At 42.0% G+C, this 18,977-nt stretch overlaps 1 protein-coding gene across 4 annotated transcripts in view; it reads left to right on the forward strand.

Annotated features, from left to right (window-relative positions):
* Positions 1-15,999, forward strand: part of UCHL5 (ubiquitin C-terminal hydrolase L5) — a 37,992-nt gene extending 21,993 nt beyond the window's left edge. Inside the window, exons 6-13 of one of the 4 annotated variants that reach the window (XR_012804123.1) lie at positions 2,659-2,789; positions 4,700-4,763; positions 5,400-5,502; positions 6,595-6,708; positions 7,393-7,491; positions 9,289-9,404; positions 10,307-10,379; positions 13,941-15,999. Coding sequence is in view for 3 of the 4 variants with exons in the window: in XM_075616852.1 (XP_075472967.1) it covers positions 2,659-2,789; positions 4,700-4,763; positions 5,400-5,502; positions 6,595-6,708; positions 7,393-7,491; positions 10,307-10,357 (562 nt within the window). In the remaining variant the exon portion in view is untranslated. Of the gene's footprint in view, positions 1-2,658; positions 2,790-4,699; positions 4,764-5,399; positions 5,503-6,594; positions 6,709-7,392; positions 7,492-7,587; positions 7,719-9,288; positions 9,405-10,306; positions 10,380-13,940 lie in introns of those variants that run through there. The other 3 variants (XM_075616852.1, XM_075616853.1, XM_075616855.1) reach the window with 3 other exon arrangements.
* The last annotated feature ends 2,978 nt before the right edge of the window (positions 16,000-18,977 follow it).

Raw genomic sequence — 18,977 nt, forward strand, 5'->3', positions numbered from 1 at the left:
GTTTTAACCCAAAAGCTCAGCTTTGATGAGCTTTGACAGCATTTATAAGACATATTCCTTTTGTTAGGAGCTAGTTGGAGGTCTACTGAAGAAAAATGCTTGAGGGTTTTCATGCTGGTAGTGAACTGGGCTGAGTTGGTTTTCAACGCAGTGTTTACCAAATAAATAGCATTGTCTGTAAAAATTACAGATCACAATTTCTCCCAAATAGAAAAGTGATGGAGGGTTTCAGCGATCTGGATGCTGAAAATCAAATAAAAGTTGTTTTGAAAAAGCAGTGAACCTGACCCTAGTAGTATAACTGCCTTATTAAATGTCCTTAAAATAGCAGCAAATAAAAATACCAGTTGAGCACATTTGCATATATCAGGCAGGTCTTTCCCCAATATCTCTTAGCATACAATGCTTCCACTGCAGCCAGGGATTCTGGGTAATGACATGCAAATGAGCACTCAGTGTGTCACTCTTGGCTTCTTGTCCATTTTAACATGGACACCTATAAGCATACGCCTGCCGTATTACACAGCCTGGGTTACAGAAGTGCATAGCCAGTAACCCTACTAGCAGACGGCTGTTTAGAAAACTTTTGGGCCTCTTCCCGGTGAGGTTGGTTACTGGCTTTGCAATGCGAAGCTGCCGAGTGTGTATAACCAGACACGAAACAAGTTACAGTGGGTAAAAAAGTGTCAAAACCCCTCTACTGTACAGCAAATAAAAATATCCTTCCCCCATTATCTCTTAGTATACAATGCTTCCACTGCAGCTAGGGATTCTGGGTAATGACGACATGCAAAATGAGCACTCTGTGATTCTTGTCATTTTAACATGGACCTATAACTTATACCTGCCGTACTACGCGGCTTTTTCAGCACAGTCTGGGTTAAAGAAGTTTTAAGAGGGTTGAGGAGGGGGCTTAAAAACGGCAGGGCCTCCGCCTCTCAGTTTGCCTTGTTGTGCCCAGGTTTCCAAGCCAACCTGTGTCGTGTTTGGGCAGCAGCCTGGAACATCTGAGCCCCGTCCAAGTCATGCACAGAAAAGGATTAGAATCACGCTTGTAATGTATTTCCCTTCAGAATAAAGGACAGAAGGCCGTGCGCAGCATGAACTGAGTGACTCTACAATGCCACGGCCTTTCTCCCTACAGCAGTGTTTTTTTCAAATTTTTTTGGTTAAAGAACCCTATAATTATAGTGAAATTCTGCGAAATCCCATCCCTCTCTAATAGCGCGTCTGAGACCAGATGCATTGTAAGGAACCCCAACCCTCTCTAATAGTGCGTCTGAGACCAGATGCATTGTAAGGAACCCCAAACCTCTCTAATAGCGCGTCTGAGATCAGATACATTGTAAGGAACCCCAACCCTCTCTAATAGCGCGTCTGAGACCAGATGCATTGTAAGGAACCCCAACCCTCTCTAATAGCGCGTCTGAGACCAGATGCATTGTAAGGAACCCCAACCCTCTCTAATAGCGCGTCTGAGACCAGATGCATTGTAAGGAACCCCAACTCTCTCTTAATAGCGCGTCTGAGGTCAGATGCATTGTTAGGCTGCGCTTATAATGCCGGCGACAGTGACGCGACGTTGCCTCAAAACAAATGCATTGCTGCCTGCGCTTATAGTAAGAGCGACGCGACGGCTTGGTCGCGATCGCTGGAAGTCATCTCAATTTGATTTTTCCAGCGACTGCAGCCTGACGTCGCCTGCACTAGAAGCGTAGCCTAAGGAACCCCAACCCTCTCTAATAGTGCGTCTGAAATCAGATGCCTTGTAAGGAACCCCAACCCTCTGTAATAGCGCGTCTGAGACCAGATGCATTGTAAGGAACCCCAACCCTCTCTAATAGCGCGTCTGAAATCAGATGCCTTGTAAGGAACCCCAACCCTCTGTAATAGCGTATGTGAGATCAGATGCATTGTAAGGAACCCCAACCTTCTCTAATAGCGTATGTGAGATCAGATGCATTGTAAGGAACCCCAACCCTCTCTAATAGCACGTCTGAGATCAGATGCATTGCAAATTCGTCTGTATTTGGCCAATTTTCAATTGACCTGAAAATTGCAGTGATTCCTGGGGAAGCCCTGCCTTCTTAGGACCCTTGCTAAAAAACACTGTCCTATAGGCTAGAGAAATAGAGTATAGGACAGACTCCTACATAACACTGCTCCAAACTGGTAAATGAAAAAGCAAGTGGTGCAAAAACCCTGAAGCGTCTTGGCCCATATATACTTCAGTCTTTTGTTATAAAACCTGGCACTGGAAAGTGTTTTTTTTTTTTTATAGACCATTAAAGTCAATGGGCTGTAAGGTGTATTCTAGCTCCGGAGAGGGACTTATGGCAGAAGACTTCTTGGTAAATATGGGCCCATATGCCAATGATTAGTACATTTCTCACGACAAGGCACAGCTGGCATTTGAAACCAGAATAAATGACTTTACTAATAAAACACATCACTATAGTGGGTCCCTAAATGTTCAGTCCCTTATTCTTTTTAAGAGATCAAAACGTCACACCATACAGATGTGCTGGCAATATAAAGCTTTTTGCCCCATGACCATTCCTTGAAATGAACATCGCCATGGGGGGAGTTGACCGTGTTTTTAACTGTGCCGAGCAGCTCTGTGATCACTCTGCCTTTTCTTTCCTATCAACACAACAGACAACAGATGTTTGAATTTGATGCAAAGTCTTCAGCAAAAGATGAAGATGCGTTTCATTTTGTTAGCTACTTTCCAGTCAACGGACGACTCTACGAGTTGGATGGCTTAAGGGAAGGACCAATCGATTTAGGTAAAGAATGTTGCTCTTGCCTTAGGCCGCAAATTGTATCGCATATACTGTACTTTCTTTTTTTTAATAAGTGTGACGAGAACCACGGTGGGCCCCTAATGGTTGAGCGCCTCAGTTGTATATATGAAGACCCTTTAATAAAACGAATTGGTGCTAACTTCCTTCGCATGACATAGGTGAACCAGTAAGTATATATGAATAGACTGTATATGTGAAATGGATAGAAAACAAAGTTGTAAAGAACACTGTCAAAGCAAACAAGTGAAAATATACATGGAGAAGTTCTTCAAAGGGAAATAATTCATATTCATATATTGGGTAAAAAAAAAGGGAAATTAGTCCATAAATAAAAATAAAGTCTCAATGGTTATTCAAAACCGTTTTGAGGTTAATAGCTGGTTTCTAGGGTTAAGGAAAAAGTAGTAGATTGCATAAATGGATTAAACCAAGTGGAAGAGATCAAACACAAGTCCTGGCATTTTCTTTGGATGGACCAGATCCAGAAAGATACCTTTAAAAGGCACAAGAGAGAATGCTCCAAAGTGTAATATATTTTTGAAATTCTACTTAAAAAACAAAATAGTAAATGCACTCTCAAAAGAAGTGTCAAATAGTTGCTTAGTTTAAAGAATATTGTGCTATATTCACTAGGGGGCTAGTTTAATACGTTAAAGTGCTAATACGGAAGTGCTGCATTCCACAGTGGATCCGGAGGGATACAGATCCAAAGACAAAGATCTGTTGGCCCCAAACTCTATACACCGTGGAACACGGGACTTCTGATAACTCCCTTGTTTAATTAAAATGTATTACACATTGGAGTGTGCTCTTGTCACATAAAGACGCTCGCTCGAGCTATTCAGAATCAAACGTTTTGCCATCCGGTGGATTCCTGGGATGAAGAAAGATGGCGACTTGTGTGTGTGTGAATGAGTCCGTGATGGGCACGTCAGTGAGTCACGCATGCATTCATATGAGTAAACATTTGGGATTGTTTCATAGTAAGAGGCCAATGTGGTTGTTTTAGCTGCTTTGAAAATGACGATTCAAACATGTTTCTTCTATGGGTTCATTCATGGCCCTAGGAGGGGCTACACCTTTTAAAGGAACTGTAACTCCTAGGACCACAGTGTACTAATGGCAGTGACACGTTTAACTGGTTTTTAAATCCTTTTTCGGCGGTGTGTGGTGAGCTGATTGTTGTTTCCTTTGGCTACTCCCTTTTGCCTGTTGTCGGTGTCTCCAATGTGTTTGTAGAGACAAAGCTTCCCTCTCTCATCCTCCCCTTACCCCTCTGATAAGCACAGGGTGGGATAAGGGTGAAGAAACCACCTGCTTAACAAACACCCCATCCAAATGCAGTTTTTCATTCATTTGCGGAGAAACGAAAAAGAAGCGAAACATTTGCTTTTAGCATGGCTAGAGGAGTTTAAAGAAGCCGATTTAGATCATTCAATTGGTTGTTTTGTGGCTGACTACGTTTAATTGTACCTTATTCATTATTATTAACAGAGCATTCCAAGCGTTTAAACAAATTAAATAATAATCGGTATGAAGTGGGGGGTCTCTGGAGCTGAATCGTGTTAATTTCACTTGCCGGGACCCCCTGCTACCCAAGATACTTCTTCTGCAGCACGCGGGCCAATAGGAATCGGCATCAGATGACATTGTGCCTTCCTATTGGCTCCCGTGCTGTGGGAGATTTATACCTCGTATTGTTTATCCAGCCAGGGATGCTACCGTAGGTCCGTATCTCGCAAAGCAGGGGGTCCCCGAATGTGAAATTAACACGGCTCGGCTCCGGAGACCCCCTTCTTCCAGCTAGAAATAAAATAATAGGCGGAATCGCACATCGAAGGGCTTTCATGTGTTATCTGTGTTTTCATTCTGTTCTATTGCTTCCTCTACAGGTGTATGCAACCAAGATGATTGGATCAGCGCAGTTCGACCTGTCATAGAGAAGCGAATACAGAAGTAATTAGCTTCCTTTACTTGTCAATAACTGTTGATTCCTGGTGTTAAGGTCTTTCAGGCACAACATTGGAGATGTGATGCAGATTTTTAGATACCTCAAGGGTATCAAAGCAAAGTACAGGAGACAGAAGTATTTCAGTCTATAAGAACCTTGAGCATAGGGATATTTTCTGATGTGGGAGGGTGGTAAGTTCAAGACCTATGTATGGAAGTTCTTTACTGAAGCAGTAGTAGACTTGTGGAATGTTCTCCCAGCAGAAACTGGCGGGCAGATACTATGAAATAATTTCCGCGAGGTTTCAGACAGGCAAAGCTATGCTATCGATCAAGAAATATGTATGATAGGCCTTTATTTTGCAAATACCAACGTTTTGGGGACAGGGAAATGAATTCACGAAGTTGGGTATTTGCACTTTCCTTTCACTTGTTGCTTCCTCCCTTTGAAAGCCCATCCTTAGTCTGCTTAGTGACTTGAAAGCAGGTGACACACTATACATAAATGTTTTGTGTCAATTATTTGTGTACACATAAAAAATATTTAATGAAAATATGTACATGTAAAGTCCTAGATTTGACTTAAATGTTGCAAGCTTTGGTTCCTGTGCACTGATTCCCCTGGAATTGCTCTCCTTTCAGATACAGTGAAGGTGAGATACGTTTCAACTTGATGGCCATTGTTTCCGACAGAAAGATGATCTACGAGCAGAAGATTGTCGAGCTGCAGGGACAGCTTGCAGAGGTCAGGAGACAGAAGGAACTTAGCAAGAGAGGCTTGGGCTAGTGCTTGGGTAGGAGGGGGCGGGGGGGGCATAGATATGCTATTGCCAAAATGTCATCCACCCGTTATGTATTTTTTATTTCGTGATTATGGAACACTAGTCCCCCCCCTTGTTCCCAAGATAATGTCACATTTCTAATTTTAAGGTGCCAGAGATAACCATGGTTGGCGAATCCGTAAATACACCCAGTTCCCGTAGGACGCACCTGGGACTTTCCACGGTGTAGGCACCGATGATCGTCTCGCCAGAAACAGTCTTACCAGATTAAAGCTGGCGTTGAGAAATATGTCATTATTCATGGGATGATTCAAAATCGACAGAAAAAATAAAGTGATATTGGGAAGATTGTTCCTTTGCTTCTTCACATTCCTATTAAATAATGGCAGAGTGTGTGTAAATAGTTTACATTGCCCAAAGATCTCTTGTGTTATAATGTAGAACTTCAATCTGCACTGCATGTGCTGGAACCACTTCTAATAATAGTTTGAATCAGCTACATTCTAGATGCACATTGGGTTTGAAAACAGTTTAAATGTCTTCACCTTAGGGAACAGAGGTCCACTAAAAACCTTACAGAGTTGATGATCCTAATGGCTGTCCCTAAAGCCTGTACACTAAGCCCAAAGTGGGTAAAGACTCTCCTGTTGTGAGTTATAGGACACCCGGGACAGGTTTCACATACATTCATCATTTCGTACTTGGCAGAAGAACGTGGTGACTTTTATAACTTTAATTTCTTCATTTCCATGCGTTTTCTTTTTTGCAGTGCACCGGTACAGATGTATCATGGGATGTTCCCTCAGATCACACAACATGTCCCATTATAACGCAGAATATTACAGTCACCATAGAATTCAATGCCAGTCTTGGTACAGCACATTACGAGATATCTCTACATAACACACTATATGGAACAGTGAAGTCTTCTACAGCCGTATATTAAATGCTATATAAATTAAAACAAATTTGAAGTCACATTTTTTAACATGCATTAAACATAACTGTTGAACGTTTTGCCTGGCTATTAATGCTGTGCTTTTAATTATTATCAGGAGGAGCCAATGGACACAGACCAAGGCAGCAATTTACTGAGCTCCATTCAGTCCGAAGTTGCAAAATATCAGCTGCTAATTGAAGAAGAGAACCAAAAGTTGAAAAGATATAAGGTTTGATTCACTAATATTGCTTTGCGTAGCTATGCCGGACCCAAACTGCGGCAGTGAGGACTGTGACACGTGCTAGAAATGAACTCTTGGTCTCCCCTTGTTTCGTTCCCTGAACATTAAGGGAAGTTCCTGCTATTTATGCCCTTGGTCAATGGAGAGATGGTGCTCGCGGTGAACACGATCGGAACGGAAGTGGACCCCCGCCCTTCCCCCCACCACTTATGTTCACGACACTGGGGGACCAGTGTCATACCACGTGATCGCTAAACCAAATGATCACATGGTTAAGACCCGGGGAAGGGTTAATGAAAGGTTGTGCTTTCCTGCATTACAAAACAGGACCACTACTTACTGTAACCTTTTTATTGCCCTGATGATGTACCAGGTATGTCACGGCAAAATGTTTTTCTTCCTGGGATTCCTGATTGGGCAGATCACTCCAGCGCGGAGCGTTGGGCCCGATCGAAACTGAAGTGGAACTCCCTCTGCTTCAGTTTCCTTCAGGCGGGGGGCCGCTAAAGGAATTACATGGCCACAAATGCTGGAGGTCCGGTGGCACTCTGGTGCTGCCAGACCTCCGGCACTGATAAAGTTCAGAGTTTGAGGGAGTACACCGTTCATAGCCACGTCAAAGACTAGTCACAGATTGTAGCTTTGACTTTGCTTTACCACTGTGTTTCTCAGGTGGAAAATATCAGAAGAAAACACAACTACCTTCCATTCATTATGGAATTGTTAAAGACATTAGCAGAGCATCAGCAGTTAATACCACTAGTAGAAAAGGTAAGTGTGAATTTTCCCTTAATGTTCTGTCTCCACATAATGCTTGTGAACCTATTACTGTCTCATGGCCATTTACATTTATAAATCTTCCACTAGTTTTCTGTTCTGGAGGAATAGTGATGCATCCTCGCTGGCATTCAAACAAAAAAGCAGAATACTGTTTGGCATTTCTCGTTACACACGTCGGCTGTCACTGATTTTCTGAGTCTCACTCATTCTTAGCATCAGTATATTATAGACGGCAATTGAGTAAGTACATCAATTAATCTCCCTGACTTTGGCCCTTGGACGCTGATATCTGTTGTGCTTTTCAGACTCTGGGTTTCAGGCCCAACTAACAAGTTTGCAAATGCTACAAATCGCTGCATGGTCCCAGTTACCGAAGCGTTTGTAAAGTAGTTTTTGTAACACTTACATGGTGGCCATATATATATATATTCTTTGCAGGCTTTATTTCATAGAAGACGAGCTCCACATTTTAGCATTTAATAATATATCTGTAGTTCTTTGACAAAATGTACGCTCTGAAACATAATGTACTCGGCACTGCAAAATACCTTCCTGTCATGAAGAGTTTATTGTGATACCTTGAGGCACAGGGGGCTGGCACTGGAATTCAAAGCGGGTTCATCTGCTTCAAAGACACTTTTATTAAATTGGCAATCCCCGCAGATTCCCTTGGGGGATCTCTCTGATTTCCGGACAACAAGTGTTTGTAATTTCCTTTAAACATTACGTATGTGTCTGCCAGGGTCACCAATAGAGAGCTGCGACATTACCCATTTGGCTTTCTGTGGGTTGCCAGAACGAGCCTTGACCCGGCTCCCATATTGTGGCCACAAAGCAAGTATTCTTGCCAGGTGGACAAAGCCCTTCTTTGCTCCGGAATGGGTGGAGGAAGTGGGAGCCAAGTCCCTAGAAGTCGGCAGACCACCAAGTAGGGGGGAGGGGGGGGGTAGAAACACTTGAAAAAACACAATCAGGGTTGATCGGTCTATCAAAGATCTTTCAGTCGCCAGACAGAACACAGAGGTTTTAACAAATCAGAGTTTATTTGGTCGGGGCTAAGCGTAAATACACACCGTACATAAAAGCAAAACCATACGTGACCGGCACGAGAGGACATCTAATCTTACTAGATGCAAGGTGCTGCCGTAGGTAGCTTACCTCTATTGAGTCTTTTTAGTACCAGAACAAAAATGGTTTCTTTTGTATGAGTAAGCACAATCGGTACAAAGTCCATAAAAATATAACGACCCAGTCCCGGCACATGTGAACTACTGGGAACACCTATTCCCGATAGGTAGAAGGTGTTGCCGTAGCTAGCTTGCTTCTTAGGATCTTAAGTCGGAACAAAAAGTGTTTCTTTTCCACGATTAGGCATTGTCTTGAAAAGGATTTGCAGGCTCGCGTTCAGGTAGTAACACACGCAGCCTTTACTAAAGCTGTATGTACGCCGGTAACCTGATCACACGGGACGCAGATCTGAGCATACGTACTCGGGGACACAAGGTCCTCGGACAAAGGGAAAGTTATACCCTTTAATAATTAGCAAGGTGGCTAGGGGTCTGCGGGACTACAAAGGATTTCACACCAGCCCAGGTTTCCAAATGTGAAAAGGTATTGCATATGATCCCCAAATCTTTAGCATACCAAGCCAGTCAGATGGGTGACTTGGTGGGCTCAGGACCTCCGGAAGAGCATGCCCATAGATTGTCAGGGCTATACTAACCTGGGGCGCTATATACCCACCGGGAACTACAGGCCTCATAGAAATACATTACCATTATGTTACAGGTAGAGGGAATATACTACAGGCATGGGAAATGTATTACAAGCAAGGATAGCAGTACAGGCATATCCATACAGTTCAACTATGGGAACACATTACGAGTATCCGGAACATAATTCAGGTATGGTACACCGGGGGCAGACTGGGCAAATGTGGGGGGCGAAGAGCAAGTCTGGGGGAACAACCGTAGCAGAATTTAAAGTTTGTTTCAAATCATGTTTTTCTCACGCATCTGAACACATTTGCACACACAAGGGGAAAACATTGCAACTGTTTGGAGCCGAAGTCCGGCATGGGACTGCAGGCAGGCACACTGTGAGAATGTGGTGTGCAATGTCCGGCATGGGACTGCAGGCAGGCACACTGTGAGAATGTGGTGTGCAATGTCCGGCATGGGACTGCAGGCAGGCACACTGTGAGAATGTGGTGTGCAATGTCCGGCATGGGACTGCAGGCAGGCACACTGTGAGAATGTGGTGGGCAAAGTCCGGCATGGGACTGCAGGCAGGCACACTGTGAGAATGTGGTGGACCAAGTCTGGGAACAGCAGGGGCAGAGTTTCATGTGTGTTTCTCATGCGAATTAACACATTTTGGTACAAAGAGGAAAATCTTTAGCGCCAAGCTGCCCCCAGGTATAAGGAACATATCACAGGCACAGGGTTACATTAACTGCCTGGGGGACACCAGGCAGGTATGGGAAATACATGGCAAGCCTGGGAAAGCAACTGGGGCAGTAGAAAACACCGTTTTAAAACCTAATTTATTTTTTCTGGGTGGCTGAGCAACTTTCTTCCAGAGAGAGAGCGACTTTGTGCCCAGCAGTCAGAACTCCTTTAACCCATTTGTCTTAGATTGGTAGTTTTCAACAGCTGGGTCAAAGTGGATTTTGCCGCAATACTATTAAAGATCGAGGGGACGGTGTATCAATACCTTTTTGTAGTTTTTAATACAAAATATAGATTTTATTTCCATGACCTGCACCAGATGTTAGAAACGTTTCACTTTCTACCGTTTAATCCAGAAAGTCGCAGTGACGTTCATGCAACCTGACCCCAGGAAAGGACTTGCATGAATTGATACGCACCCTTAATAAGGTACAAAATATTCAATTTTCCGACCATAGTGTAATTTCTGCACCACATATTGTTAAAGTTTTCATCTCATTGAACACTCTTAATTATTGTCAAAGTTAACTTTGCTGATGAAGAGAAATGTATCCACGAGTAACCTTTACTGCCGGGGGTCCAGTGGCTCTACACCTCCAGCATTTCTGCGTTTTGTGACTGCTCCTGGAGCAATCATGACGCAACGGGTGCCCTGATGCCGGAAACAGAAATGTAGGTTCCGCCCTCCCTCTCCCCCCCACTTCTGTTTCAATCGAAGCAGTCAGCCTGATCTGCCCCTAGAAAACAAGCAAGTGCCAATGGTGTATTGGGTACGCCATACAGGCCCTGGAGTGCCAGGGCCTTCTGCGTACCAGGTAAGTCATAGGGGTGCTCTAAGGGGCTTATTCTATATGCACCGAAGCTGCATTCACTTCAATGGGCTTTTTTGGCTGAAAATGGTCCAATCGGCTGCTTCGGCTGATCTAGAATAAACCTCTTAAGGTTAAGCAGAGTCGCACGAAACAGAAAGATTTCCATTCATCCTCATTCCTTCATGCCTTTATTTGCCTGCTGTTTCACATGCTGACCTCTGGAGGGTGCCAGAACACCACATTTGCTTTAACGTGTAGTGGAGATAGCATTGTGCCACCTCTTCAGAGCCAGAATAAAGGAGACACAGAGCGAGATTCACGGAGGTCGGTTGAGGCCTAAGGCATCGTGTGTTAACTGCCATTCAAGTCAATGGCCATGATCGTTGCATTAACCCACAACTGACCTTACTAAATCTCCCCCTTAATGTATTGTGTGAAGCTGTGCTTGATCATGTGTTCACAGATCAAACCTCAAATCTAACTTGGAGTGGAAAACGAACCCTTTGTCTCACACGCAACGCTGAAATGTCATTGTTAAACTGTTGGGAGGCTGGTCGCTCAATTTCCTAGTTTAAAATCTTTTAAAAAGACACTACTACATTTAGATGATAAAACAAGATGCCCTTTTTATAATAACCCAAAGGAACGCATTTTATAGGACTGTCCTCTGAAATCATGGATCTTTATGTACAAAGGAACTGTCCTAATAAATCCCTTGTTTACTTCTATCCACTTTGAACTGCCGGTACTTCATTGATTTGTGTGCAAAATGGCCATACTGTATTTTCTTGGCTGCTTTTACCTCTCTGTATTAGTCTGTATGTATTGTTACGAGACTGGCTGGAATAAGTACTGCAGGCATGTTTGTTACACTTCGTCTCACTACACTGTCCTATTTTCTTCTACACAATACCTTTTTTTTCATTACTTTTCTTTCGTCCTGATCACATTCTCCATTGTCTTGATCCACGGGGGTGGGGGAGTGAGCGGTATTCTCAGGAACACACCCAAAAAATAAAAAGATACACAATAATGGTGCAGTATATTAAGGCAAAAGGGAAGGGTGAATCTTGGCTCTAATGCAATTCCTACTTACAGCAGGTAAGATATAAGCAGGCAGTGGTCTGACTCTGTCAGGATGATGTAGGTGTAGGATTAACACAGAGAGGGGAATTTGATAGTAGATAACTTCATGCGGGATACTCTCAAGGTATAACAGCTCAGATTCACGCAGAATGATATAGGAAAGAGAGACGGACCATAGTATAGATCACAAAGTACAGATTTTATCCCATCAAGCAAGGTGCACAAACGTACTTACAATAAGTACTTGAAAGATATTCACGTAGCAGTTTCGTGAGACAGTAGAGGGCTTTTTTGGCGATGGTGAGCTGGCTGGCTGGATGTCTTCCCTTAGCTTCCACCTCCCCGTCGCGGTATGGCGTCTGACTTCACTTCCGGCGGCACGGGTGATGACATCCGGTGGAGAGCAGGGGAGATGAGTCTCAGCCGATCGCTAGTGTAAACAGCAGGCACCTCACACGTCTTCACGTACACGTACAGCAGGGCTGTGGTGGACTAAAGGCTTGGCTAAGGGAAGACATCCAGCCAGCCAGCTCACCATCGCCAAAAAAGCCCTCTACTGTCTCACGAAACTGCTACGTGAATATCTTTCAAGTACTTATTGTAAGTACGTTTGTGCACCTTGCTTGATGGGATAAAATCTGTACTTTGTGATCTATACTATGGTCCGTCTCTCTTTCCTATATCATTCTGCGTGAATCTGAGCTGTTATACCTTGAAAGTATCCCGCATGAAGTTATCTACTATCAAATTCCCCTCTCTGTGTTAATCCTACACCTACATCATCCTGACAGTCAGACCACTGCCTGCTTATATCTTACCTGCTGTAAGTAGGAATTGCATTAGAGCCAAGATTCACCCTTCCCTTTTGCCTTAATATACTGCACCATTATTGTGTATCTTTTTATTTTTTGGGTGTGTTCCTGAGAATACCGCTCCCTTCCCCCCCCCCCCCCGTGGATCAAAACTACCTATTTAAGGAATCTGTACATATTCCTTGGAAGGTGGAGAAGTGTGTTCTTCTGGGACACACACCACTCTTAAGTATTGCATTTTGTTATTGCACTTAATTATAATAAGGTGTCTATTAGCGCCGGTACAAGTCATTTGGTTGCACTATCACATTCTCCATTGTAACATCTTACAGTAGTGTTTTACTTTTTATTTTATTTAAAGCAACATTTTGTTCAATTTTTTTTTTTTTTAAATTGTTTCGTAACTACAAATCGATCTGGGAGTTACCCTCACTTGGTCCAAAGACCCTTCAGTTGCTATGGAATTAACCTTTTTTGGTGTCCATTTGTTAAATGAATAGGGCGTTGCGGTCAGTCAATAGAAACCCAATACGCTATATCCCTATGATGTCGAGGCTTCCTATGGGCCACTGGACCGCGGCTGATTCTGGTGACCACTCTGTTTCTCTGTTTTCTCAGACGAGTATTCTTGTCAGGGAGTTTTAAAAGTAAGATTCTGTGGGAATGGGGCTGGCCCAGAGTTCGGGGCCCCTGGATCCATGTCGGGCACATAACATTTTTTTAAATGTCTCTGTATAGGTTAGCTGCTTTCATTTTTTTTTTTTTTTTTACTCCTGATCACAACAAATACTGTAAGGAGTCAGAAAAGCAGTAGCTGAGCAGTACCAGCACTGTCTTTTGAAGTAGGAGAATAAGATTTCCTGTGTTGCTGTAGCTCTTCATGAAAATGGGCAAGTGAATTTATCTCCATGTACCTCAAGGTGGCCACAGAATAAGGTTGTAATTTTATTTTTTAAAAACAAACAACCCCCCTTCTCCCCCCCCCCCCCCCAACATATTGTACCTGTAAAGTTCAATGTAGAGCCCTCACAGAGGCTAAAAGGGTCACATAATTTGGGCGGTTATTCCAGAGTTGAATTCATTGTAGTCAGCGATTGGCTCGCATTTCACCTGACTCCCGCTATCCTACATGTTCAGTGCACGACCTCTTGGACTGCCTATCTTCACACTTACCTTGTGTACCTTTTATTTCCATGCTAGATCTCCTCATATCCCCCCCTGTCTTTCTATAGAACATGATGCTGCCTGAGCACTCTCTGATCTTCCCTTTTCCGTTTCAGGCCAAAGAAAAACAGAACACGAAGAAAGCGCAAGAAGCGAAATGATACCACTGTTGCCGGGGGAAATAAAGAGAAAAAAAATAAAGAAAATAATGCTTCTTACTTTTTGTTGTCATGGAACTAGCGAAAATAAGCCAGCGAGGCTTTTCATTCACTATGTGCAGAGAACATCTCCATTACCGTACACGTTGTATTGTATGCAAAGTTCAGTAAGGTTTTATTTCTGCATTATGGTGCATGTTTACAAAGAACTGTATATAAGGTATTTTACACCATTTTACCGATATTGTGGCTGCCACTAGATATTCTAAGTGACCCCTTCCATGGGGTTTGGTGGGGAAACAATATATAAGCTCAAATATTAATGGACTCCTAATCATTTGGTAACCCTTCCAGTAACAAAAAAATCTGTAGTGTTGTGTCTCTTATGGGACTGAATGAGTAAATAGCAGAGAAATTGGCACTGCTTCTCTCCTAGTAAATGTGCGCATGTTGGTGTAGACATAAAATACTGTATATTGCAAACCGTGCTTTTTCACAATGCTGTTGTAATTCTCGCATGTGGTACATTTTGTGAGTACATAGAGCTGCAGGAGGAACTGCTGTGTTGACTGCAGTGTCCTCTCTTCGTATAATTGTCATTGTAAACGATGGCTGTTGAAGAAAGAAAAAAGAAAAATACATTCCTACAGGTTCATCTCACAAAGATCCATCCTTGACTGTAAGACTGTCTCTACTTTTAGACATGGAGTACTGTCATTGTATTCGACTTGTCATCGGTACAGTATGTTAAACAAGCTTCCCCACTGAACAGACCTAAAGTTCCATTCACTTACAGTTCATGGGGGGTTCAGCTAGCATTTAGATGACAAATATACATTTTAGCAAACTATTTTTAAAATTATTAAGACCCTGACTTGTATCGGGACCAGTGGAACCTACCTTTTAATGTGATTATAGAATGTCTCCTGGATTTCTGAAAGCCTAAAGTTATTTTGCTCTTTTCATTTCTGGGAATAACAGTGTGCGATCCAATCTCACAAGTGGCAAGTTCCTAGAATCTTATAGTATAAGGGCTAGGCAGTGTAAATATCCCCTGCATGGTCTTACCCAGAAACCTCAACCCATGTCTAGGGAGGAGTGCACTGTTATAAAGCTTTAGAATAGAACTTGGTAAATAGAGCATTGTGTGCTACAACGGAAATGTACTTGGCAGTAGAAAATTAAAGGATAACCCACACAACAATCATGAAAAGCTTTTTTTCCTAATGCATGTACCGGCACGATAATAGTACGAACATAATGCTATGCCAGTTATGGTTGTGTCTATTGTTTTCTGCTAATAAATCAATTTGTGTTGGAACACACAGTGCTCCTTCAACTTTTCTGCTTTGAGTTTGGATAAGTACATTAGATTCCCAATAATGGTAATAATGTTGATGATGACATCTGTATTAATAATGAAAACTAGCTGATTTTTGTTCTTGAGACAGAACAGGCTGTAAATCCTAATGGTCTGAGCAGGTTGGGATGGGATCATAATACAATGTTTACATGTCCCATCCTGCAGCAAAAATGAATAATATGAATTAATATTGTTTGTGTTTTACCATTAATGGCAATCCCAGACTTAACATATACCTGCCTAAACATTGGTTCTAGAAAGTTGCATTATTTAAAGGTGTGTTCCCACTTAGTCCAGAAATATATTGTTTTAAAAATCAGTTGTACTTTTCATTTTAACCCACACAGTTCATTGTGAGATCCTCAAGCATTTTTTTTACTGCAGACACGCATTCATAATACATCATTTTATGAAGTCTAACTGAGCCCCTCTACAATATTTCACATTGTTCTTCACCATAGAAAACGTCCGGATAATTTCACAATGAATGTTATTAATGTGGTCTCCTAGTGTGCTCAGAGATTATAGGACCGTCCTGTAGATATCGCACATGTACATCAAATAAAAGAAGAGCTTTTTCACCTCCTTACAATGTTTCTTTATTTTACCAAGTAATTAAAGTTGTGCAATAAAACCCTCCACGCATTAAGTAACCATTTTAAAGTTGCGTGTTTATTTTAGGACCATGGCTTTCCTGGCCATTGAAGACCTGGGACATGAAGCAATGCTGATTATGACACTATTACAACGGTCAGAAACACTACTCTATATGAAATAGATTTAGGTTCAGAGAGCTCTCCTTGTGACACTCCAGCAAGACAGATTTGAGGGATAATCAATGAATTATCAAGCACACATTTGCACTTGGTTTTATATGTGCAGAATTCTCTGTGTTTGTCTCGAAATGATAGCCTGGATAAGATGTTCCTAGGAGAGTGTTGAGAAGCACTGGTTTAGACTGGCTCGCCAAAATCACACTTGCTGAACATCACTGCCGTCTGCTAATGTCCTTTAAATGCTAAGAGTCTTATTTACTAAATTCAAACGGGCAAAACCAGTGCTAAGGAATTGCACCATATTTATCTAAAGGAAAATCTCAGTTGGCTTCAAATGGAATTTCCTTTCTTTGGTAAATCTAGTGCGGGTTTTGCACTGGTTTTACTCCAGGGGTACAGCTGTGAGACTTTACTAAATAACCCCTAACCGAGTGATCCTTGCTGTAAGGTTATTTGGTTATAGTGGTTGATTAGAAGGCAGTGTGCATGTCAAGGGACATCTACATATTACAAGGCACTTGCTTGAAACCACAGTTAAATGAAACAATGTATTAGTCTTGTTTGTAAGTTTCTGTATTCAAAATGTTTATTTATTTATAAAAATGTTTTACCTGGAAGTAAAACATTGGGAGTTACCTCTCGTTTTCAAGTATGTCCTGGGCACAGAGTTATAACAATACATGGTTACATTAAAAGAACAGAGGTTATAGTGTCAATTCACAGACATTTCATGGACAGATAGAGTTGGAAAATTGGGTACAGGAGATAAAAGGGCTGGTGAGTTTCAGATTTGAAATAGAGAAACTTTAACATCTGCAAATGGCTCACACCCTTTAGCTGCCTTTCGACTGCGCCAAAGGCTGTCTGCCTTTGGGGCGATGCAGATGTACACTGAAGGGGTTCAGATTGAATGCAGCTGCGAATACAAAGTTCTTTGTCCTCTTGGCTCATTAACATTCCAGTGGGTGGGGTTGACGTTCCACAAAGTACAAACAAATGTTAACCCATAGCACGCTGGTCTTGTGCAGAGGGGAGCAGCTCTTGGGGAGCCCCAACAGGCGTCTGCCTTTGGGGCCACGCAGATGTACAAAATAGAAATCACTAGTTCATTTTATGCTGGATACAGAAAAAGCCTTTATAGAATGTGCTGTGAAGTCCTTGTTCCGGCTCGGGAAGATTTCAGCCCCATTCAAATAAATAAAACATTAACCTTCCTAAGCAAGCGGAATATGGCTTTATTTAGAAGCATAAGTAGAGGTTAATGTGCATAAAGGTGGGGAATCCTCCTGGGGGGTGGTGTGTACCCTGTTCGAACGCTTAGGAGGGTAATGTGAAGAAACCCCAACACATAAGTATCTGAGGGGTAGTACTAGCAGAGAATAAGTGGTATAACAAATGTAGGAAAGAAAGAATCCCTTCTGTGCTGCACTGAGAAAACACCCCAAATCGGAGTTAAAATAAACTTTATTAGAACTTATTAGTAAAAAATGTTAGTGTTGGAGTTGATGCAAAACAACCAAAATATAATAAAAGCAATTAAAACAAGGAGAGGCGTGTATGCTTATTTAAACGCAACAAAGTCTTGGAGTATCACCTATTATATATTGAGTGTGATTATAGTTATACAATTGAATTAACTATATCCCAGGTGAATCCAATAAATATGTATGGGTCTCTAAGGTGAGTAGTGGATAAACGAGCAGCCCCAATAAACTTCTTGGGTGTATCAAGTGGAACAAAGATATATATATATATATTATATATATATATAAAATATCTCAAATAAAAAGATCACTTGTGAGCACGTTCACTCTGGGAAATGACATGCAAATGAGCCCTGCAATGTGTCACCTTTTGTCTGAAAAACCATTGTTACATGGAGCCCATATAAGCTAATGTTCGCTGTTAACACAGCTTTAAAGCATAGCATGGGAATCGGATGCAAAGCCAGACAAACCATTCACAGACATGTTTCAACCTTAATGGGTATCATCAGTGTGAAGTTGGTTGTTCTGCTGGCTTTGTAATTTTCAAGACGGGTTTACCATCACGCTTTAAGATATATATATATATATATATATATATATATCACACGACTATTAAGGTTATGGTGGGTAAAAAAAAGTTACTAAAACCCTCCACAGTAAAGCATAAAGCAACTGTAAATATTCCTGTATATTCATTTGCATGTCTTAGACAGGTCTGCAACCCTGTCTTTCACCATTATCACCCAGCAAACAGCACTTCCACTGCAGCAAGGGATTCTGGGAAATGACATGCAAATGAGCACACAGTGTCACCTTTTATCTCATGCTCACATTACATGAGCAACCCTTAGTCAATGCATGCTGCTTTAAACACAGCTTTTAAGCAAGGACTTGGGAGATGCAAAGTCAGTTAACCCACTCACAGACATGTTTCAACCTTGATGGGTATCATCAGTGTGAGGTTGGCTTGCTGACATTTGCTCAAATGAGATAAGAGTAGGTAATCACCACGACTATTAAGGTCTCATTTGAGCAAATGTCAACAAGCCAACCTCACACTGATGATACCCATCAAGGTTGAAACATGTCTGTGAGTGGGTTAACTGACTTTGCATCTCCCAAGTCCTTGCTTAAAAGCTGTGTTTAAAGCAGCATGCATTGACTAAGGGTTGCTCATGTAATGTGAGCATAAGATAAAAGGTGACACTGTGTGCTCATTTGCATGTCATTTCCCAGAATCCCTTGCTGCAGTGGAAGTGCTGTTTGCTGGGTGATAATGGTGAAAGACAGGGTTGCAGACCTGTCTAAGACATGTAAATGAATATACAGGAATATTTACAGTTTATATATATATATATATATATATATA

Source organism: Ascaphus truei, chromosome 10 (assembly GCF_040206685.1).
Source record: "Ascaphus truei isolate aAscTru1 chromosome 10, aAscTru1.hap1, whole genome shotgun sequence".
NCBI classification, from domain to species: Eukaryota; Metazoa; Chordata; class Amphibia; order Anura; family Ascaphidae; genus Ascaphus; species Ascaphus truei.